Raw genomic sequence first — 23,731 nt, forward strand, 5'->3', positions numbered from 1 at the left:
GGTTGATGTGGACTTGTTCGGCCGAAGGGCCTGTTTCCACACTGTAGGGAATCTAATCTAAAAACATTTTTATCTCTGGTAAAACGTCAGGGGAGCTGACGTTTCGAGCATAAGCTCTTCATCAGGAATATGTTGAAGAGCTTATGCTCGAAATGTCGACCCTCTTGCTCCTTGGATGCTGCCTAACCGCTGCGCTTTTCCAGCACCACACTTTTTGACTCTGATCTCCAGCATCTGCAGTACTCGCTTTCTCTGTGTTTGAATTACCGTCAGGTTTCCCATGTTATAAAAGTGATACATTTCAATTGTATTGCATTGATATGAAAGACTGTGTTTGCTTGTGATTATGAAATACATTAACAGAATTTTCCACTCCAAGGAGATGGCAAGACAAGCGGTGAGAAGGGGAGATAAATAGACAAGTGACTCTGAAGAAATACTTGGCCCCTTCTTGCCACCTCACCAACTATGTTCTGGGGAAGGTGGTACACTTGCAACTCTCTCAATCCGCCATTATTGGTCATTTTGTGTACAATTAACAGCCTCAACTTACCACCTCCCTAATTAGCATTTTTTCCCAGCAGGGGAGAAAGAGGGGATGTTTTCCACCAGGGGTACACTCCAAATGCCCAAAGCTGAAGGCAATAGGAGGCAGCATGGGGGAGCAAGTGGGGAGCTTCTGAAAACCATATCCCTGCCCTTGCCTTCAATGCTCCTGACCCCTCTCCCATGACTGTCACTGCATGACAAAAAAAGCCTTCCTTGCTATTGGATTCTCCAAAGAGTTGACCATAATTGGTGGTCTTTAGGTCCCAGAAGCTGTCATAAGCAGCTTCCACTGATACAGGATGTCAATGCTGAGACCAGCAATAGGTCGAGAAGCTCAACTAAGCTCTGCCAGTCAGCTCTTAAGTCAATTGACTCATAACAAGTGGAGTTATCTCAATGAGGGTGGCATGTTACTTGCCACCTAGCACCCCCACCCCCACATCTAGTCACAAAAATAGAAAATCATCCACTTTATAAATGCAAGGTTTTAAAATGCAAAATCCTCTATGTATTTTGTGAGAAATGCTTTACTCCTGTAATAAATTGGTGTGGCAGAGTAAATAAATAAATCAGAGCAAGTTCAATTGATTAAAGCCATATCATTTGATGATTAACTATATACAACAAATAATTAAGTCGGTGTAACATTTCAACAACACAATTCTTTAAAGGTTTTAGATAAATGTGCCACAAGTAATGAGAAATTCCTCTTTAAGTAATATCTTGGGGGTATCTAAGATGGCGGCGATCTGAGAAGATCACACTGCAGAGCTTCGCATTGCAGCAGGAGCAGGACAGTCCTTTAACCCACCCAACCCAGGTCATCAGGACTTCTTGGGGCATTGGAATGATTGTGGAGCCCCAAGAAACATTTAAAAATTGACTTACCTGTATTTTCAGCTGTCCAGAAATGCCTAAAAAGGGAGAGGAGCATCTGAGGCCTGGCCTGCAGCTCAGCCTGCAGCAGCCTCGGAGCCGATTACTCTCCAGGACCTGGTGAACCAGCTCTCGAAATCTCACGAGATGTTGGGCAAACAGATTGAAGAGAAGCTGGCGCCAGTCTCTCTCATGCTGCAGAAGCATGAGCAGCAGCAGCAGCAGCAGGAGACCTGGAGAAGAGCACGGATGAGGTGGAGCACAGGGTCACAGTGGTGGAAGCTGATGCCAGTTCATTCAAGGAAGAGATCCAAGCCCTGAAGACGCAGGTTTATAATTTTCATGACCAAGTGGATGATCTTGAAAACAGGGGCAGGAGAAAAAACATTCGGATCATCGGTCTGCCTGAGGGTAAGGAAGGTGAGCGGCCTGCAGAATTTGTTGAAGATTGGCTTCCAAAATTCCTTGACTTCGAGATTGGCATGAGAGGATTGAAGATAGAGAGGGCTCACTGGGTCGCAGCACAGAGGTCGTGTCTGGGTCAACGCCCTCGTCCTTTCCTGGTGCGGTTCCATCATTACTGGGATAAGGAGAGAGTCATGGAGGCTTCCAGACTCCAGGGGAAGGATCCAAAGGCCCTAATTTACGAGGGGTCTAAGATCATGTTTTTTCAGGACTTTTCAGCGGCGGTGATCCAGAAACGAAAATCGTATGATGGTGTCAAGAGAAGATTGAAGGAGCTTGGGATTCAGTACTCCCTGAAATATCCGGCTGTGCTTCGGATTACCTTAGATGGATCCATGCATCTCTTTGACACATCGGAGAAGGCAAGAGACTTTGTGGACAAACTAACCTAATTTAAATAATTGTAGTATGTATAAATATTGTTGCTTGGGTATGTGTTTATCATTCTGTAAAAGAAAAGGAGGAAATCTGGTTGGAGCTTTGTTTTTCCCCTTTTTTTTCCTCTATTGATAATAATTTGGTTCAAACTATGTCTGGCGGTGGTTAAGATGTACATTTTAAATTTCTAAGTTAGGACATACCAAAGGATGGGTGGGGCATTTATTCCCCTTTTTTTATAAAAGCATTTTTAAAATTCATATTGATATTCTATGGGGTGTTTATTCTTTTTAGCTTGTGCTTGCAACGTGGCTCTAGATGGGAGAAGTGAAGGTGGTTGAGATGGTTAGATGCCTATTTATGGGCAGTTCCCCCTCCAGGCAGGGGGTGAGTTTCCCTACTCAGCGCTATTGGCGCTTTATATGTTGGTTTGCTTTCTGGTTTTTGTTGTTTTTTATTTGTAATAATTTTGTATGTTTGTTAAATGTAGTGATTTTAGTTTATGTAGTTTTTATATTTGGTGGACCATGCGACACTAAGGCTCAGCAATTTGTGGTTCGGGTTCCTCCTCTCTGGAATTTAAATTTAATTGCAGAAGATTACGGCTAATGATTTGATTAAATGGTGTACCTGGAATATCAAGGGAAGTCACTCACCAATTCAGAGGAAGAAGGTACTCTTGAGTCTTAGAAAGAAGGTGGATATTGATTTGTTACAGGAGACACATTTGGATGACAAGGAGCATCTGAAATTACAGCAGAATGGCTTTGACCGAGTTTATTTTTCATCATTTAATACCAGAAGTAGGGGAGTGGCTATATTTGTAAGGAAAAATCTCTCATTTAAATTGTTGGAATGTGTTAAAGACACATACGGGAGGTTTGTAATTCTTAAAGCCTTGATAAATGGGGAAGAATATGGCATTTTAAATGTTTATTGTCCCCCAGCTCATCCTCTTAAATTCTTGGTAGATGCTTTTTCCAAACTGATAAGTCTCAAGTCTCGGCACATCATTATAGGGGGAGATTTTAACTGCCTCATGGACCCCACAGTAGACAGGTTGCCTAAAGGTCCCTCGATACCTTCTGCACAAACTAAACAGTTATTGGGTTTGTGTGGGGAATTAGGATTGGTGGACGTCTGAAGGTGTCTCCACCCTACAGGTAGGGATTTCACATTTTTCTCCAATCCACACAGATGTCACACGAGGATTGATTTTTTTCTGACCCCTGCGGTAACCCTGGATCTGGTAGCATCCTGTACGATTGGTAATATTGCCATCTCTGATCATGCTCCAGTGTACCTCATGGTTAAAATTAAGGATGTTACAGTGGATTCAAGGTACTGGCGAATGGACCCCTTTATTCTCATGGACAGCAAGTTTGTGGAGTATTTCTCTAGGGAATTTCGGGCATTCTTAGACATCAACATAGGCTCAGTTGATAGCTCATCTGTTCTCTGGGAAACTGCCAAAGTTTATGCCAGATGGTTCGTTATTTCATATTCCACCAGCAGGAAGCGGCAGAAGGGTGAGCAGCAACGTCTCCTTGAAGCACAGTTGAAGGCAGCCGAGAAACCCTATTTTGACAGACCCTCGTTGGTCAAACTACAGAGGATTACGGCACTGCGGTCTGCACTAAATTCCGTGCTCATGCAGACGGCAAAGAAGGAGCTGGCCTTTGCAAAGCAAAGGTTATATGAGCATGGTGACAAGCCAGGCAAATACTTAGCATACCTTGCCAGAAAGAGAAGTGCCCCACAAGCCATTACAGCGATTAGGGAAGGGTCTGGGAACCTAACATGTGATTCTAAAAAGGTTAATGTGGCGTTCCAGAGATTCTACTCTAAGTTATATCAGTCTGAGAATTGTGAGGAGGGGCAGGCCAAAATGGAATCCTTTTTTAAGAGATCTGAAGCTCCCGGGTGTGACTCCCTTTCTCAATGCCCCATTATCAGAGCAAGAAGTGCAGAAAGCTGTGAGGCAGCTTCAGAGTGGAAAGGCGCCCGGTCCTGATGGACTTCCCAGTGAATTCTATAAGGAATTTATAAGTATACTGTCAGGCCCGATGCTGAATATGTTTAATGATTCATACAGTCATGTTTGTCTCCCACCATCTCTGAGAGAGGCCAATATTTCACTTATCCTTAAAAAAGGGAAGGATCCGGAAGACTGTGCTTCATACAGGCCCATCTCGCTCTTAAATGTGGACTTTAAGATCCTCTCTAAGGCTCTTGTGTTAAGGCTGGAGACTGTGTTACCCTCTATTATTAAAGAGGATCAGATGGGCTTCATAAAGGATCGCAGATCCTCCAATAACGTTAGGAGGCTGCTTAACGTAATTCAAGCATGTCAACAGCAGTCAATACAGGGATTGGTGATTTCTTTAGATGCAGAGAAGGCATTTGACCGAGTTGAGTGGCCGTACCTTTTCTATACTCTAGACCGGTTTGGTCTGGGCGGAGTTTTCATAAGATGGATAAAGATTCTCTACAGTTCACCTCTCGCTGCGGTCATTACCAATGGGGTATGGTCAAGCAATTTTAATATTTCTAGGGGCAGCCGGCAGGGCTGTCCCCTTTCACCATTACTTTTTACGTTGGTGATTGAACCGTTGGCAGAGGCCATTCGTGGGGATCTCAATATATCAGCTCCAGAAGTGGGGTCAAAATTACATAAGATCGCGCTGTATGCAGATGATGTTCTAATTTTCTTAACAAATCCAGCAGTTTCAGTGCCTTGCCTGATACAATGCATTCACGCGTTTGGCGCTTTTTCAGGGTATAAGATTAATTTTGCTAAATCAGAGGCTGTGCCTATGGGTGGTCTTATGAAAGAGTTGGCTCTTGAGAGTGACTATAGATTCCCATTTAGGTGGTCACAGGGGGGTTTTGTGTATTTGGGCATATTCATTACTCCAGTTCTGAATTGGCTGTTCAAAGCCAATTTTACTCAATTATTTGAAAAAATTAAACAAGATCTCCAAAGATGAGAGGCACTTCCAGTCTCATGGTTGGGTCAGATAGCGCTTATTAAGATGAATATTCTCCCTCGTTTGCTATACCCTATACGGATGCTCCCCCTGATTTTTAATAAACAAACACTCAGGAGACTGAACAGTTGGTTCAGCTCCTTTATCTGGCACCGTAAACGGTCCCTCATTAAATTAGCCAAACTGCAGTTGCCTCACAGATTGAGGGGAGTAGACCTTCCGCACATTAAGAATTACCAATTAAGCTCGCTTTTGACCTACGTTAGTGATTGGGTTTGTGGGGACCCTCTTTCAATATGGCTAGATATCGAAGTCTCCCAGGCAAGGTGCCCCCTTACCAGTTTGCTGTTTTTGGACAAAGTGAGGACAGTTAGGGAATATTGCCATAACCCAATAGTCATCACTCCTGTTAAAGCATGGAGGGCAATTTGGCAGAGGGAAGGCAATATTGGCAAAACATCTTTGTTTACACCTTTAGTGGGTATGCCGAGTTTTCAACCAGGTATGATAGATTCAGGATTTAAACGTTGGGCAGCTAGGGGTATATCTTGCATGGGTGATTTATTTGAGGGAGATGTAATGATGTCCTTCGATCAGTTAGTACGGAAGTACGAGTTACCTAATAGAGACCTCTTTCGTTTTTTTCAAGTTAGGGATTTTATTCAAAAAAAGACCACACTTTTGACTGATCCCTACAAATCTGACATAGAAAGAGGGGTACTAAGGGCTAAGCGTACACTCTCTGTCAGTACTCTATATCACCAACTGGGGGGTGCCACCTCAGAGGACTCTGATCGAATCTGCAAGATGTGGGAAAGAGAGCTGGGTATTGAAGTTTCTTCAGAGGCATGGGAGGATATTTGGGAGAATGCAAGGAAGATATCAATTTGCAATAGGACCCATGCTTTACAGTTGAAGATTCTCCACAGGGTCCACTTAGCCCCAGACCGTTTGTCAAAATTTAAACCGGGGTATCTTCAGCATGTCCCAAGTGCAAGATCTGTACGGGCACTCTTACCCATTGTCTTTGGTCTTGTGACAGGCTTTAAACATATTGGAGCGCTGTGGTGGGTGCAATGGAGAGGATTTTAGGTGTATTTCGCTCCTTTTGGGCCTACCCATTGTATTTCCTGCAGACTCGCATAAGGAAAAACTTTTCAATATTCTTACATTATGTGCAAGGAAGAATATCTTGTTCGGTTGGACATCAGAAAACCCTCCCAGGCCTGTCGGGTTGGCGGAAGATTGTTATGGAGCATATTCCCTTGGATTTTCTCACAAATATGGTACACCACAAAACTGAGAATTTTTACAAGATATGGCAACCCTTTTTGAAATACCTGGACACAGATTTATCTTCCACACTAACAAGGGCTTTTATATAGCCGCAATGATTGTGTTTCATGAGTCCAATATCCAGGGAGGAGGAACTGTGAATGTATGAGTGTTTTGTTTGGCAGGATTGAGTTATTACTATTTATTTGTTTGTTGTTAGGTATGTATTTAGTTAGTTAAATAGCTAGTTTAGGTTTTTTTTTAATTTTATACTTCTCTATATATGTTTATACATTCGTATAGGAGGGTGGGTTGGGGAATTTTTTTTATTATTTGGGTTTAGTCTTGTACTATTTTTGTACTGTTTTGAATTGCATTGTTTTGTATTTGTTGTAATATTTAAAAATCTATTTTTTCTTAATAAAAATATATTACAAACAAAAGTAATATCTTGAACATGATGGCTCTTTAGCATTCTATGAATGAGTTGTATTTGCATGGAACTAATATGCTTGGAACTAATTTGATGAGCATTTCAAAACAGTTTTTATAAATAGCCTTCTGAAGGTCTTCATCACTCATCCTTAGGAAAGATGACAAGAGCGAATGACGCATTACAATCCCTCCTGGGGTCCTGCCAATAATTATACAATTTTTGGAACTGTCTTTCTAATTGCAATGTCTTTATTCACACAATCTACTTAACAGTTTTTGTTAATATTGGTATTATCTTGGCAGCAGTTGGAAGCTGTTACCTAAAATATATACATAAAGGTTTCATTTAAGTAGTGTTGCCTTTTAAGTTCACATTATTCTGTCAGGTATTCAACATCTACTACTAGTCCGTGAGGCAATCTGCGAGGTTATGAAGAAACATATGGTTGAAGCCTATCATTTTATAAAATAGAGTTATCAAACAATGTTCGCTTAAGGCTTTTTCCAAATTCCATGGCTTGCTCAAGCAACTTAAGTTAAAAACTGATAAGCAGGCAGGAAAAGGCATCAATAAAAGCCAGCAAGTGTTTAATTGCACTTAGAACAGAGTCACTGCTGCTTCCTATTAGAACCAGGTTATACAATTCCTTTGTGAATAAACAAAGTTATTGTTTGGCAATACTTACATCAACAACAGTAAATTATTCTCAACAAGGCATTAACTGATAATAAAAACAGCTTGAAAGTAAGTGCAACTTGCAAGTTCTCATGCCCCTTCAGGATTTATCTAAATTAAATAGATAGAATGGCAGGTCTAACATACGAGGAACGGCTGAGGATCCTGGGATTGTATTCATTGGAGTTTAGAAGGTTAAGGGGAGATCTAATAGAAACTTACAAGATAAAACATGGCTTGGAAAGGGTGGATGTTCAGAAATTGTTTCCGTTAAGCGAGGAGACTAGGATCCGTGGGGGTCCTAGAATTAGAGGGGGTAAATTCAGAACAGCAATGCGGAGACATTTCTTCAGCCAGAGAGGGGTAGGCCTGTGGAATTCATTGCCGTGGAGTGCAGTGGTGGCCGGGACGCTAAATTGCTTCAAGGCCAAGATTGATAAATTCTTGATGTCACAAGGAATTAAGGGCTACAGGGAGAATGCTGGTAAGTGGAGTTGAAATGCCCATCAGCCATGATTAAATGGCGGAGTGGACTCGATGGGCCGAATGGCCTTACTTCCACCCCTATGTCTTATGGTCTTATTAAATATTGATTAATATTGGGTTTTAATATCTAATAAATATTTAAAATAATTAATATACCAGTTTGGTACTCCTTTTTAGCACATGTGCACTGAAAGCTGACTCTACACAATTCTATACTCTTTGTGGGAGACTTATCAGTCTCTCACTGTCACCATGGGGAAGTATTTACTCCATTTCTGAATGAAAGGACAGGGAGTCCACTTAGTGAGGTTCGGCTTCAGGTTTTCACTAAAATTAATTTGCATCATCATAAACAAAACTTTGCAAGAATCAACTCAACTCAGTGCAACACACCGTAATTGATTCTTTATTTTTCTTGCCACTAAAAATTCTTTTTGTTTTAAGTGAGTGGTAATCTGTTGCAGTTTTATCAAATTAGCTGACAATGGGTTCATCAGATCTTCAAACATTTTTATACAGGGTGTCCAGTCCTTCCTTGTGGTTAATGAGTTTTAAAATTACTGAAAATTACTTTTAAAAAATTGCAGTGAACCACTTAATGATTTGATTTCTATAAATTGGCTAGTTTATGGGTAAAAACAACATTTTTAATGAGAGACTAGTGCTTGTGTGTCTCAGGAAAAAATCCAAAGTTTGAAGATCAAGAACAAAATTTCACAATTCTGGCTGGACCAAGCCAGGTGCGTGGACAGAGCCGATCTAGGCAAACCAAATCTGGAGTCAATATTGGAAATTGTGGAAAACACCAGTGGTTTTGGATGAAATTGACTGAGATTTAAATTTCCTGATCTTGTGTGCTGTTTCAATAGATTTCAACCAGATTCTACTGATAACAGGAGGTAGGAAGAAACATTCACCCCAAATTTTCTTTCTGTAAAATTAATGTAATGAAAGGCCATTGGAATTGATCTACCAGAAAGAACTGACTATAAATACTTTTTGCTGAGTGTATCTACTCCTCGCACCACGACTATGCGCATTTGATGATCAATCTGTGAGAGTTTGCTTGATTTTATTCATGCTGCCACTGCACTATGTACTCCTTTGTGACATTAAAAGCAACCTGCAAATCTATAAAAACATTTAATTGAAAAATCAATTATTCACATTTTTAATTTGCTTGCTGATGTGATACTGCCCCAGAAGATTTTCTACAATTAAGTGTTTACTGAAGCAGAAATATTAGTCACAGAATGACAGGATTTAAGAACAGGAGTTGTTCTTTCAGCACTTTGGGACTACTCCGCTACTCAATAAGAGCATAGATGATGCGTTGGTGGTTTCAACTGCATCTGCCTCCCTCAGCCTTTGTCTCTATTGCCTATCAAAAATCTAATTTATGCATACTTGAAAAAAATTCAATGACTCAGCCTCCACTGCTTTCTGTTGGAAGAGAATTCCACAGAATAACAACCACAAAAAAAAACTCCTTAACATCATCTTAAAAGGTAGGCTTCTTATTCTTAAATATTGTCCCCCACTTCTAGTCTACCCCACAAGAGAAAACTTTATCCTGTATTATGTCTCCTCAAGACCATGTATATTTTAATAACATCACTTCTCATTCTTCTGAACCATAATAGCTATAGCCCAACCTATTCCACTTTTTTTCAAAGAAAACCTTTAATCCCAGGAATGAGTCGACTGAACTTTCCCTCAAGCATTCCTAATGCAATTATATCCTTTCGCAAATAAGGAAATTAAAATTATACACATTTTTCTAATTGTGATCTCACAAAGACACTTCATGCAGTTAAACTTCCTTACATCAATATCCATTCCCCTTTTAAATACACATAAAGGGATGAATTTTCCCCTCCATGAGGTGAAGAGAATAATAGCAAGCTTAATGATTTAATCAGATCAGAATCCAAAATCAGAATCTTGCCATCGAGATAAACTTCACACTTAGGTCCTCCTTTCTTAGATGGCAAGAAGCATATGTCATTATCTTGTATCTTACTGATTGCACAACTTGACAGGATTAACTTCTGTCTCATTGAGATACTCAATGACAGTTTTGCTAGGACTCCTTGATACCTCAATCAAATGTGACCTTGATATCAAGGGCTATCACTGTCACCTCACCTCTGGAATTTGGCGCTTTTGTCCATGTTTGAGCCAAAGTTGAAATGAGGTCAGGTGCTGATTGGCCCTGGGAGAGTCTAAACAAAGCAATGAGCAGGTCCTTGCTGAGCAGATGCTGCCTTTTAGCACTGTTGATGACATCTTCCCTCACTTTACTGATGATTGAGAGTAGTCTGATGAAGCAGTAGTTGGTCGGGTTGGGTTTGTTCTGCCTTTTGTATGCAGGATATACCTAGACAATTTTCTACATTGTCAGGTTGATGCCAGTGTAATAGTTGGACTGGAATAGCTTGGCTAGGTGTGCAGCAGGTTTTGAAGTATAAGCCTTCAAATGCTGTCAGGGCCTATAGGCTTTGCAGGTATCTAGCGCTTCCAACTGTTTCGTCATTTCATATGGAGTGAATTGCATTGGCTGAAGATTGGCATGGGTGTTTCTGGGGACCTCTGAAGGAGGCTGAGGTTAATCATCCACTTCACACTTCTGGTTGAAGTTTGTTGCAAAAGCTTCAGCTTATCTTTTATACTGATGTGCTGGTCACTCCCATAATTGAGGATGGGGATATTTGTGGAACCTTCCCCTCCAAATACTAATGAATTAAGTTGTAACTGAAGTGCCTCATTGTGTGGTTCATTTAGACACCATACTATTAGATAATAATGCCTGGAAAGAACATGTAAAACAATCAGAAGACCTGTTTAAGCAATTGCTGTAAGGCAGTTAGTAATAAGTTTTGCCAAGATTGAACGTTCAAAGGAAAGTTAACTTAATGGTGATACGTCATAGTTAAGGGGTAGTCTTGACAAGAACAGCAAAAATAAAAAGTTAAACTTCACACAATACCAGGTTATAGTCCAACAGGTTTATTTGGAAGCACTAGCTTTCGAAGCGCTGCTCCTTCATCAGGTGGTTGTGGAGTACAAGATCATAAGACACAGAATTTATAGCAAAACCTTATAGTGTGATGTAACTGAAATGATATATTGAAAAAGAACTAGATTGTTTGTTAAGTCTCCCATCTTTTAGAATTAACATATTGGTTTCACTTCTTTCATATGTAAATCACAGTATCTTTTTTAAAAATTACATTCTCAAGTGAACTTTAACAATTGGTGTCATGTCGGCCCAGATAACAGATTAAGGTGTGAGTTGCCCTGTGTGAGACTGTCTGTGTCACAATGTTCTAATCTAAAAAAACAGATTTACAGAATTTTACATGGATTCATGCAGTTTTTGAGCAAAATAAAATGTAATTCTGCAAGTACAAATGCACCCCACAAACTTATGTGTGTGTGTGTGTCAGGAGGGGGGTTATGAGTGTCTGTGAGAGAATGTATGTATGTGTGTGAGTGTAAAGGGGTATAAGTCTGGGAGAGAGTGCAAGTGTGCGTGCAAGTATGGGAGTGTATGTGTGAGTGAATGAGAGAGCCTGTGTATAAGAAAGGGTCTATGTAAGTGTATGGGTCTGCAAGAGAGTGCGCGTGTCTGGAGGAGCATGTGTATGCCTATAGGAGTTTGTGTGTGTAGGAGTGTCTGTGTGCTTGTGTGTGTGTGTGTGTGTGTGTCTAGTGCAGTGGGGTCACCTGTAGTGTGACATCAACCCAACGTCCCGGTTGAGGTCATCCCCATGGGTACCGAATTTGGCGATCAGCCTCTGCTCGGCCACTTTGCATTGTTGCCTGTCCTGAAGTCTGCCTTGGAGGACGGTCAGCCAAAGGTCCAAGGTCGAATATCCCGGACCGCTGAAGGGTTCTCTGGCTGGGAGGGAACACTCCTGTCTGTTGATTGTTGTGTGGACCTGGGACCTTGGGTTCATGTCACACTACAGGTGACCCCACTGCACTATACACTCTCTCTCTCACACACACACACACACACATGCAGACCCTCTCTTATACACAAGCTCTCTCTCATACACTTACACGCACATTCTCTCACAGACTTATACCCCTTTACACTCACACACATATCCACATTCTCTCACAGACACTCATAACACCCCCACCGACACACACAGACACATATAGTTTGTGGGGTGAATGTGTACTTGCAGAATTACATCTTATTTTGCTCAAAAACGGCATGAATCCGTGTAAGATTCTGTAAATCCGTTTTTTAGATTAGAATCAGGCTGACCATTGTGGCACAGTCTCACACAGGGCAGCTCATACCTTAATGCATTATCTGGGCCGACATGACACCAATTGTTAAAGTTCACTTGAGAATGTAACTTTAAAAGAGTTTTGCGATTTACATATGAAAGAAGTGAAACCAACATGCTCATTCTAAAAGATGGGAGACTTAACAAACAATTCAGGTCTTTTTCAATATATAATTTCAGTTACATCATACTGTAAGCTTTTCCTATAAATTCTGTGTCTTATGATCTTATACTCCACAATCACCTGATGAAGGAGCAGCGCTCCGAAAGCTAGTGCTTCCAAATAAACCTTTGGACTATAACCTGGTGTTGTGTGATCTTTAACTTTGGACATCCCAGTCCAACACTGACATTTCCAAATCAGCAAAAGTAAAGGCACTGGTTCAATTTCTTGTGCTAAAATCTAAATGGGATATAATGAGATTTCAGCACCTTACTGAGACCTCCAACAGACCTGTTTCAGAAAGAGGCAAAGGTCGTGTGGCCAGCAAGGTGTCATGCAGATTTAGAGAAGTTGAAGGTAATCCTAACTAATGAACAGGTGTAGGCTGTCCCTCAGATACTGTCTTGGGGGGTATTAAGGATGATTTTCAACTTGCCAGGAAATTCAGAAAGTGGGATTATGTGTTGTACACTTGTAGCTACATAGATTATAGTACCTGTTGGAGCAGTGAGGTGGATACTTTTTGAACTCACAGGCACAAGATGCTCTCGGCAGTTCAAATTCTGCCAAACAACGGCCTTTGGATTGGTCTAGCTGCAATTTTGACAGTCCTGTGAATGCAGTGTACTTGTTGTTAAGTCCAGAAACTTGTAGACAAGAAACATATTACCTTCTCTCTGAGTGAAAAGGTCAAATGCAAGAAATTGGAAAAGAAGGAATTCTAATACAAGAAAAGACCTAGGTCCACCCGATCAGCTTTTGAATTGAAAATCGATCACTGCTCCGCTGACATCACATCATCATCATTAAAAATCAAAATAAATGTGAGAATTAACTCATTCCACCCTTGTCGTCTGAACTCTGATAAACTTTGTTTATCCAGATCTATACCTTCCACCCCTAATTTTTGTATCATCTGTTTTTGTCTGTCTCATTCATGAAAGAATGTGTGTTTGGGATTTTAAAGAGGTTGGTTTAAGACACAAGGTAGTAAATTAATAATCTATTTTTGCCATTTGTTGAAGAATAAATTTGTTAACAATAGAATTATTTTCCTGTTTATGATGAAACCTGGGTGGATTACTTTTGTCCTTCTTCACAGTCCATCAGGTAACGTGATCATCTTGGTGATTTAAATTACATGTTTGTGATGGCTTGTGGAATAGTGGGACTCAATTACCAACAAATTCTTTCCATCTGAGTTGTGGCAACACCATGAATCTTGTACAGCAATATTTTATGTTATCCTTTTCATATTCTTTTTGGGAATCCAAGTGCACCACATCCACATGATCCCCTTTATATCCACTTGGCTTATTACCTCATCAAACATTTTGTTTTTAATCAATAGCAAACCCCAGGAGGTTATTAGTGGAGAAATAGCGATGGCAATGTCAAATGGAGGTTGTTAGTTTCTCTTATTGGAATGAACATTGTCTGGCATTTGTCTGGTCCAAATGTTACTTGCTTTTTTCAATACAAGCCTGAACATTGTTGGTTTTGTTGCATTTCAATACAGACTGCTTCAGTATCTGAGAAGCTGTGAATGGTGCTGAATATTACACATCAGCAGTGACCATCCCCACTTCTGAATTTATGATTCAAGGAAAGTAATTGATGAAGCAGCTGAAGATGGTTTTGCCAAAGACATTACCATGCATCGCCAAGTAAAACATATGACATGTTTTTATAGCAAGATGAATGACATTTTTGGACACTAATGAATAAAAGTACAAAGATTTAAGGATAGGTAGTGAGTAAATGAAACCTGCTTCTGAGATGCTTTACAGTATTGACCGCAATGATTAATGCCAAGGGACAGTCATAGAGTCATAGAGATGTACAGCATGGAAACAGACCCTTCGGTCCAACCCGTCCATGCTGACCAGATATCCCAACCCAATCTAGTCCCACCTGCCAGCACCCGGCCCATATCCCTCCAAATCCTGCCTATTCATGTACCCATCCAAATGCCTTTTAAATGTTGCAATTGTACTAGCCTCCACCACTTCCTCTGGCAACTCATTCTATACATGTGCCATCCTCTGTGTGAAAACGTTGCCCCTTAGGTCTCTTCTATATCTTTCTCCTCTCACCCTAAACCTATGCCCTCCAGTTCTGGATTCCCCGACCCCAGGGAAAAGACTTTGTCTGTTTATCCTATCCATGCCCCTCATAATTTTGTAAATCTCTATAAGGTCACCCCTCAGCCTCCGATGCTCCAGGAAAAACAGCCCCAGCCTGTTCAGCCTCTCCCTATAGCTCAAATCCTCCAATCCTGGCAACATCCTTGTAAATCTTTTCTGAATCCTTCCAAGTATCACAACATCCTTCCGATAGGAAGGAGACCAGAATTGCATGCAATATTCCAACAGTGGCCTAACCAATGTCCTGTACAACATGACCTCCCAACTCCTGTACTCAATACTCTGACCAATAAAGGAAAGCATACCAAACGCCTTCTTCACTATTCTATCTATCTACAACTCCACTTTCAAGGAGCTATGAACCTGCACTCTAAGGTCTCTTTGTTCAGCAACACCCACTAGGACCCGAATTGCTGTGCTCTTCCAGCACCACTGATCCAGAATCTGGTTTCCAGCATCTGCAGTCATTGTTTTTACCTCGTTGATTTTAACCCTACTGCGAATCCTCTTGCAAGGATGCCTGCCTTGAAGAAGTTTTCCTCCTCTCTCTACAAGAATCTCAGGGAGTCTCTCTCTCACTGCAACTCCACTCTCTCCCCACCCCCACCCTCCTCTAGCTTATCTCTCCACACTTCAGGCTCTCTGTCTTTATTCCTGATGAAGGGCTTTTGCCCGAAACGTCGATTTTGCCTGTCCTCGGATGCTGCCTGAATTGCTGTGCTCTTCCAGCACCACTGATCCAGAACCTTACCATTAAGTGTATAAGTCCTGCTCAGATTTGCTTTCCCAAAATGCAGCACCTCGCATTTATCTGAATTAAACTCCATCTGCCACTTCTCAGCCCATTGGCCTATCTGGTCAAGATCCTGTTGTAATCTGAGGTAACCTTCTGCGCTGTCCACGACACCTCCAATTTTGGTGTCATCTGCAAACTTACTAACTGTACTTCTTCTGCTCACATCCAAATCATTTATGTAAATAACAAGAAGTAGAGTCCTTGTGGCACTCCACTGGTCACAGGCCTCCAGTCTGAAAAAAAAAACCCTCCACCACCCCCTGTCTTCTACCTTTGAACCAGTTCTGTATCCAAATGGCTAGTTCTCCCTGTATTCCATGAGATCTAACCTTCCTTTTATATGCATGATGGCTCCTTCTCTCTCCCTCCTCCTCCTCCAGTTTGTGTTTCTCTCCTTTTCCAATTTGTATTAATTTAATGTAACATGGAGTAATAAGAAGACATGATCTGTATCAGTTCTGCCCAGTAACTAGTTTGTATGACCTGATTGCCATTGCTAATTGATCAATTGCTATTGAAATACAGTCTCAACAACAGAACACAAGGTTTTAAGTTTGATATTTTGCTACTTCATACTTTCTATCTCAGAGATTTTGATCAGAGAGAAAGAGAGTAACACCTTTTGCAGGGAAAATCTGTCCTCTACTGGCTACCAGACAGACTGTTAAAGAAAGCTTATTCTCTGGATAAGGGAAAGGGATTTGCAAGGATTGAAAGCCACTGAGAGATACAGCCTGGTAAAGCCAGGAGAACGAATTACTGAAGTAAGGCTTACTGATGGAACTTCAGTAATTCTCAAGAAAGGACCTTCACCAGACACTGGACATCACATCTCAGCAAAATGGGGAGAAATGGATCCATTAGAATGACTTTAAAAAAGAAATCCTTTAAAGACTGCATTTCTGCTATAAAATATATCTACGCAGCATGGAGTTATCAGTTGCATTTAGAAATAAATAAAGGTTATCTTTTGTGCAGTTTTATTAGTTTTACTTTCTGATGAAGGGACTAATAGGGATGGCAGTGCAGGGAGAGGAATGTTCCTCCTGCATGATGTTTGAGGTGAGGGACGCCATTAGTGTCCCAAGCACATACATTCTGCAGGAAGTGCACCCAACTCTCGCTCCTCCAAGACTGTGTTAGGGAACTGGAGTGGAACCTGGATGAACTTCAGATCATTCAGGAGGCAGAGTCTATGAAAGGTAAGAGCTACAGGGAAGTAGTTACTCCTAGGCATGAAGAAAGCTGGGTAACTGTTAGAAGGGGGATAAAAAAATCAGTGCATGGATCCCCTGTGGTTGTTCCCCTGAAAAACAAGTATACCGTTTTGGGTTACAGGTCTCTGGTACAGAGTCTGTCCCTATTGTACTGAAGGGAAGTGGGGGAAAGGAGGAGAGTGTTAGTCATTGGAGACTCAATAGTTAGAGGGTCAGATAGAAGGTTTGTTGGGAACGATCGAGACGCACGGTTGGTGTGTTACCTCCCAGGTGCCAGGGTCCGTGATGTCTCGGATCGTGTCTTTGGAGTTCTGAAGGGAGAGGGTGACCAGCCCAAGTCATGGTCCAAACCAACGACATAGGTAGAAAGAGGGATAGGGATGTAAGGCAGGATTTCAGGGAGCTAGGGTGGAAGCTGAGACCTAGAACAAATAGAATTGTTATCTCTGGTTTGTTACCCGTGCAATGTGATAGCAAGGTGAGGAACAGTGAGAGATATCAGCTAAACATATGGCAGCAGGGAAGGTGAAGGAGGGAGGGTTTCAGGTATATGGATAATTGGGGCTCATTTTGGGGATGGTGGGACCTCTACAAAAGGACGGTCTTCATTTGAGCCAGTGGGGTACGAATATCCAGGGTAGGAAATTTGCTGGTGCTGTTTGGGTGGGTTTAAACTAGCTCAGCAAAGGGGTGGCAACCTGAGTTGTAGTTCCAGTGCACAGGAGAATGAGAGTAGGGAGGAAAGGGACAGGATTTCACAGTCACAGGAATGTTGGCAACAGCAAGCTGGTTTGACAATGCCAGGAATATCCAGAATAAGGCAAGTGAGCTTGTAGCATTAATAGGTACCTGGGACTTTGATGTTGTGGCCATTTCGGAGATTTGGATAGAGTAGGGTCAGGAATGGATATTGCAGGTTCCACGGTTTGGATTCTTCATTAAGATCAGGGAGGTTGGTAAAAGAGGGGGAGGTGTGGCTTTGTTAGTGAGCCACAGTATAACAGTGGCTGAAAGAACTTTTGATGAGGACTCGTCTACTGAGGTGGTATGGGCTGATATTAGAAACAGGAGAAGAGGTCACATTGCTGAGAATTTTTTATAGGTCTCTGAAAAGTTCCAGGGATGTGGAGGAGAGGATCAGCACAACAATTCTGGGTAGTAGTGAAAGGAACAGGGTGACGACTATGGAGGCCTTTAACTTCCCTAACATTGACTGGAAATGCTAGAACTCTAATACGTCGGATGGATCAGTTTTTGTCCAATGTGTGCAGGAGGGTTTTCTGACACAGTATGTCGAAAGGCCAACAAGAGGGGAGGCCACACTGGATCTGGTACTTGATAATGAACCAGGCCAGGTTTTTAATTTAGTGGTAGGTGAGCACTTTGGAGAGAATGGTCATAATTCGGTTACGTTTAGTTTAGCGATGAAATGGATAGGTATATGCCACAGGGTAAGAGTTACAAATGGGGGAAAGGCAATTATAATGCGATTAGGCAAGAATTAGGATGCTTAGAATGGGGTAGCAAAATGCAGGGGATGGGGACAATCGAAATGTGGAGCTGGTTTAAGGAACAGATACTGCGTGTTCTTGATAGATATGTCCCTGTCAAGAGGGAGTAAGTGATAAGGTAAGGGAACCGCGGTTTACTACAGAAATTGCATCTCTTGTTATGCGGAAGAGGGAGGCTTATGTAAAGATGAGACGAGATGGTTCAGATGAGGCGATGGAGAGTTACAGATCAGCTAGGATGGATTTAAAGAGAGAATTAAGAAGAGCAAGGAGAACCCTAAAGCTTTCTATAGGTATGTGAGGAATAAAAGGATGACTGGGATAGGAATAGGGCCAGTCAAAGACATAAGTGGGAAGTTGTGTGTGGATCCTGTGGAGATCGGAGAGGTGCTAAACAAATATTTCTCATCGGTTTTCACTCAAGAAAGGAGAATATTGTAGAGAAGAAGATGGAAACATAGGCAATTAGACTAGAAAGGATTGTGGTTAGTAAGGAAGACGTGTAATCAATTCTAGAAGGAATGAAAGTAGACAAGTCCCCTGGGTCGGATGGGATTTATCCGAGGACTCTCTGGGAAGCTAGGAAGGAGATGGCTGAGCCTTTGGCCTTAATCTTTGAGTCGTCATTGTCTACAGGTTTAGTACCAGAGGACTGGAGGATTGCAAATGTTGTGCCCTTGTTCAAGAAGGACAATAGAGATGACCCATATAATTATAGACCAGTGAGCCTTACATCAGTTGTAGGAAAAGTTTTGGTAAGGATTATAAGGGAGAGGATTTATAATCATCTAGCAAGCAACAATTTGATTACTAGGCAGGTCATGCCTCACAAACTTCATTGAATTTTTTGAGAAGGTGACCAAGCATGTAATGAGGGTAGGGCAGTTGATGTGGTGTACATGGACTTCAGTAAAGCCTTTGATAAGGTTCCACATGGTAGGCTTTTGGAGAAAATGCAGAGACGTGGAATTGAAGGTGATTTAGCAGTTTGGATTAGAAACTGGCTTTCTGTAAGAAGACAGCGAGTGGTGGTTGATGGGAAATATTCAGCCTGGAGTCTGGTTACTAGTGGTGTACCACAAGGATCTGTTTTAGGACCACTGCTTTTGTTATCTTTATAAATGATTTGGATGTATGCATAGGTGGATGGGTTAGTAAGTTTGCAGATATGGTGTGCCTAATATGGTGTGCAAGACTTGATGTAGACGCCAAGCTGTGCTATGGACATAGAGGACCTCATGTAAGTAATTCTTAAAAATGGGCGGCACGGTGGCACAGTGGTTAGCACTGCTGCCTCACAGCGCCAGAGACCTGGGTTCAATTCCCGCCTCAGGCGACTGACTGTGTGGAGTTTGCACGTTCTCCCCGTGTCTGCATGGGTTTCCTCCGGGTGCTCCGGTTTCCTCCCACAGTCCAAAAATGTGCAGGTTAGGTGAATTGACCATGCTAAATTGCCCGTAGTGTAAGGGGCAGGGGTAAAATGTAGGGGAATGGGTCTGGGTGGGTTGCGCATCGGTGTGGACTTGTTGGGCCGAAGGGCCTGTTCCCACACTGTAAGTAATCTAATCATGACACTAAAATAGGTGGAGTAGTGGACAGTGTGGAAGAATGTTGCAGGTTACAGGGGGACTTGGGTAAACTGCAGAATTGGGCTGCGAGGCTGCAAATTGAGTTCAATGCAGATAAATGTGAGGGGATTCACTTTGGGAAGAATAATAGGAAGCCCAGAGTACTGGGTCAATGGAATGATTCTTGGTAGTGTGGAGGGGTAGAGGAATCTTGGTATCCATGTACATAGATCCCTGAAAGTTGCCACTCAGGTTGATAGTGTTGTTAAGAAGGCATACAGTGTTAGGTTTTATTGGTAGAGGAATTGAGTTCTAGGGCCGTGATGTCATGCTGCAACTATACAAAACGCTAGTGCGGTCTCACTTGGAATATTGTGCACAGTTCTGGTCACCCCATTACAGGAAGGATGTGGAAGCATTGGAAAAGGTGCAGGGGAGATTTACCAGGATGTTGCCTAGTCTGGAGGGAAGGTCTTATGAGGAATGGCTGAGATACTTAGGTCTGTTCTCATTGGAGAGAAGAAGGCTATAAGATGATCAGAGGATTAGATAGGATGGACAGCGAGAGTCTTTTTCCTAGGGTGATGATGTTGGCTTGTATGAGAGGGCATAGCTGCAAACTGAGGGTAATAGATTTAAAACAGATATCAGAGGCAGGTTCTTTACTCAGAGAGCGGTAAGGGCGTGGAATGGCCCTACCTGCTAATGTCGTTAACTCAGCCATGTTAGGGGCATTTAAACAGTTCTTGGATAAGCATATGGATGATGATGGGATAATGTTCGGGGATGGTTTAGATTAGTTCATAGTTTGGTGCAACAACGAGGCCCAGAGGGACTATAGACAATAGACAATAGGTGCAGGAGTAGGCCATCCAGCCCTTCGAGCCTGCACCGCAATTCAATATAATCATGGCTGATCATTCCTAATCAATATCCTGTTCCTGCCTTATCTCCATAACCCTTGATTCCACTATCTTTGAGAGCTCTATCCAACTCTTTCTTAAATGAATCCAGAGAGTGGGCCTCCACTGCCCTCTGGGGCAGAGCATTCCACACAGCCACCACTCTCTGGGTGAAGAAGTTTCTCCTGAGCTCAGTCCTAAATGGTGTACCCCATATTTTTAAGCTGTGTCCTCTGGTTCGGCACTCACCCATCAGCGGAAACATGTTTCCTACTGCCAGAGTGTCCAATCCTTTCATAATCTTATACGTCTCAATCAGATCCCCTCTCAGTCTTCGAAACTCAAGGGTATACCAGCCCAGTCGCTTCAGTCTTTCAGTGTAAGGTAATCCTGCCATTCCAGGAATTGACCTCGTGAATCTACGCTACACTCCCTCAATAGCCAGAATGTCTTTTCTCAAATTTGGAGACCAGAACTGCACACAGTACTCCAGGTGTGGTCTTCTGGACTGTTCTGTGCTGTATTGTTCTATGTTCTATGTTTAGTTTCTCACAGTAAAAGTCTTAGAACTTGAACACTTGTGTAATTTATTTAAGATAGTGGGAACTCAAATCTCATTGAAATATATTAGCCTTTATATAAATTTCAAAAAATAATAAAGTAAACAGATGACAGTTTAGAAGGAAGAGCTGGAAGAAGAGAGAACAAAAGGAGGACAGAAGATAACCAACAACTTTTTTTTGGTTAGGCTGTTTGTGATTGACAAATCTGACAGTAAAATCAGTAAATAAAGCTTCAAATTCCCATTCAAAGTCCCACATCTTAGCCTAAATTACTACCCATCACTTTGCTAAAAATGCAAAATTAAAAGCCAAAACAAAATAAATATTCCAATGTAAATTTAAAATTCAAACCATGTCACAGTACATACAAATATGATCTAAGCACTCATATGCAGTTCCTTAGTGCCTGTTCTCCCCTTCTTTACCGAGATCGGTGTTCCTATATGCTTTTACAAAGGGAGATTGCAAGTAGCCTTGCAGGGTGATTTTGAACAGCTCTAGATGGCACAATTACGGTAATGGAAACAGCAGTGTAGCCTGGCTGGTTGATGACATCTGTCAGGGTTCTGGCAGGCAGGAAGAAGGAAGCTATAATCCTGAGAGAGGACAGGGTGAATGACCATAACTCCTCTGGGTGGTGCCTCAGCAATTTTTGTGTTCTGTTAGAGGGCACATTGCTGGAATACTGTGGCACTCTGCAAGTCTCTTTGAACACTGGAATCCTCAGTTACACTGTCTGAGCTTGTAAGATGTCACAGCAAGCTTGCAGGAAAGTCGTCTGAGTATACAAGTCTTAGGACTTAGGTGACTGCTCCTTTTGCTGGAATGGAAGTTGAATCATCAACCGTTACATGTTGCATCACGGTTGGGTCAATAATGTACAGAGGATTTAACCACCATTTCCACAAAAGTAGGACTGGATCCAAGTTCTTCATACAACCCTGTGTCAAATTTGTGCTGGACAGCAGTATGTTCTTTGTCATTGACTACATGCTTTCTTCAACTCTGCTGTTGAACCAGGCAGTTCAGTGTGCGTAGCCATTAGCCTTCTTCTGTTGGTCACTCCATCAAAGGATTCAGCTGACTCTCTTGCAGCAAAACCATGTACAACTTCACCGTCCTGTGAAGTGGCACCTGAGCTACCCTTGACCTGTGCTCGAGGTGCAGATCAACTGTACCCAGAGTCTCACCATGTGACTAGTCTGTATAAGTTCTAATGTATGCTCCAATTGGCTTTGGCAAACATGAGAGTGATCTCAGTGATTCCTTTTTATTACTGACTTCTCTCTTGTCCACTACTGTCTGGCCAGGTTATAGTTCTTGGATGTCTGAAAGGAGAAATGTACAAGAGTATGGCTGTGGTGAGAGCTCCATGGAATTTGAAGGAAAAGAGATGCATGTTTACAGCATCTGCAGCTTGTATGAGAATATGGGATGTGAGGAAGAGGATTTGGGGTAAGGGTATTGAACTCTTTATTGGCTTAAACCAATAAAGAGTTCAACACTCTTATCCCAAATCCTCCAGGCTTCTGGTCACAGCCTGATTGCTCCAGAGTTGCAACGAACGATTTTCTATCAAGGTGATGACATTCATTACCTGTTCCTTGCTGGTAAGGTGGCATTGTCTTCCATTATGTGCCACCTTACCCTGTCAGTGAGAGGGAATTGTATCTGTGAGTATAGTGCAATCTGTTTGAGTGATGTATATGTCATTGGGTATGTGTGTACAACCTGAGATGTGGATGTGAGGGTTACGGAAATTCCATGTATATAAGGATAATGTGAAGCAATGAATTTGAGGGGGCATGTCATGCTTATGGTCAATTTGTTTGCAGATGAGTTTTACAGATGTAGTGTATTGAGCAGTATGGGAAGTTAGTGACATGCAACAAAGGATGTAACATTTGAAGATACACTCTCTGATCTTGAATGGTGTAATGATATTGTGGCTTTAAGAAGTTATTTTGTCCTGGTTTTATCTGGAATGCAACACTTTAAAGTAAGAAAATGTTAGTGTCTAGACTACCTTCTAAATATTTGAAGGGATTTGGTCTGGTTGATAATAATGGGCATTGGATTTTTTACAGATCTGTATCTAAATTCTTGGGACTAGAATCTTGGTATTGATAGCCATAGCTATCTGTTCACACTATCTACCCACAATTTGAAAGCTGGTCTCACACCCCCACCAGTGGACAGAGGACTTCTTGCATCCTATTCAGCTCACTCTCTTTCAAGCACACACACACACACACTCACACACACTCATACGCAGATTAGATTAGATTAGATTCCCTACAATGTGGAAACAGACCCTTCGGCCCAACAAGTCCACACCGACCCTCCAGAGAGTAACCCACCCAGTCCCATTTCCCTCTGACTAATGCACCTAACACTATGGGCAATTTAGCATGGCCAATTCACCTG

The 23,731-nt window shown here is 41.9% G+C and overlaps 1 protein-coding gene across 6 annotated transcripts in view; it reads right to left on the reverse strand.

Moving 5' to 3' along the window:
- Nucleotides 1–23,731, reverse strand: part of LOC122553636 (uncharacterized) — a 112,620-nt gene that overhangs the window by 42,539 nt on the left and 46,350 nt on the right. Inside the window, exon 7 of one of the 6 annotated variants that reach the window (XM_087989889.1) lies at nt 2,317–2,336. The exons of the other annotated variants lie outside the window; for them this stretch is intronic. Within the exon in view, the coding sequence (XP_087846015.1) occupies nt 2,332–2,336 (5 nt within the window). The 3' untranslated portion in view covers nt 2,317–2,331. Of the gene's footprint in view, nt 1–2,316; nt 2,337–23,731 lie in introns of those variants that run through there. 6 annotated transcript variants of the gene reach the window in all.

Source organism: Chiloscyllium plagiosum, unplaced genomic scaffold (assembly GCF_037043375.1).
Source record: "Chiloscyllium plagiosum isolate Xiang-an unplaced genomic scaffold, Cpla_swu_hap1 HiC_scaffold_8, whole genome shotgun sequence".
NCBI classification, from domain to species: Eukaryota; Metazoa; Chordata; class Chondrichthyes; order Orectolobiformes; family Hemiscylliidae; genus Chiloscyllium; species Chiloscyllium plagiosum.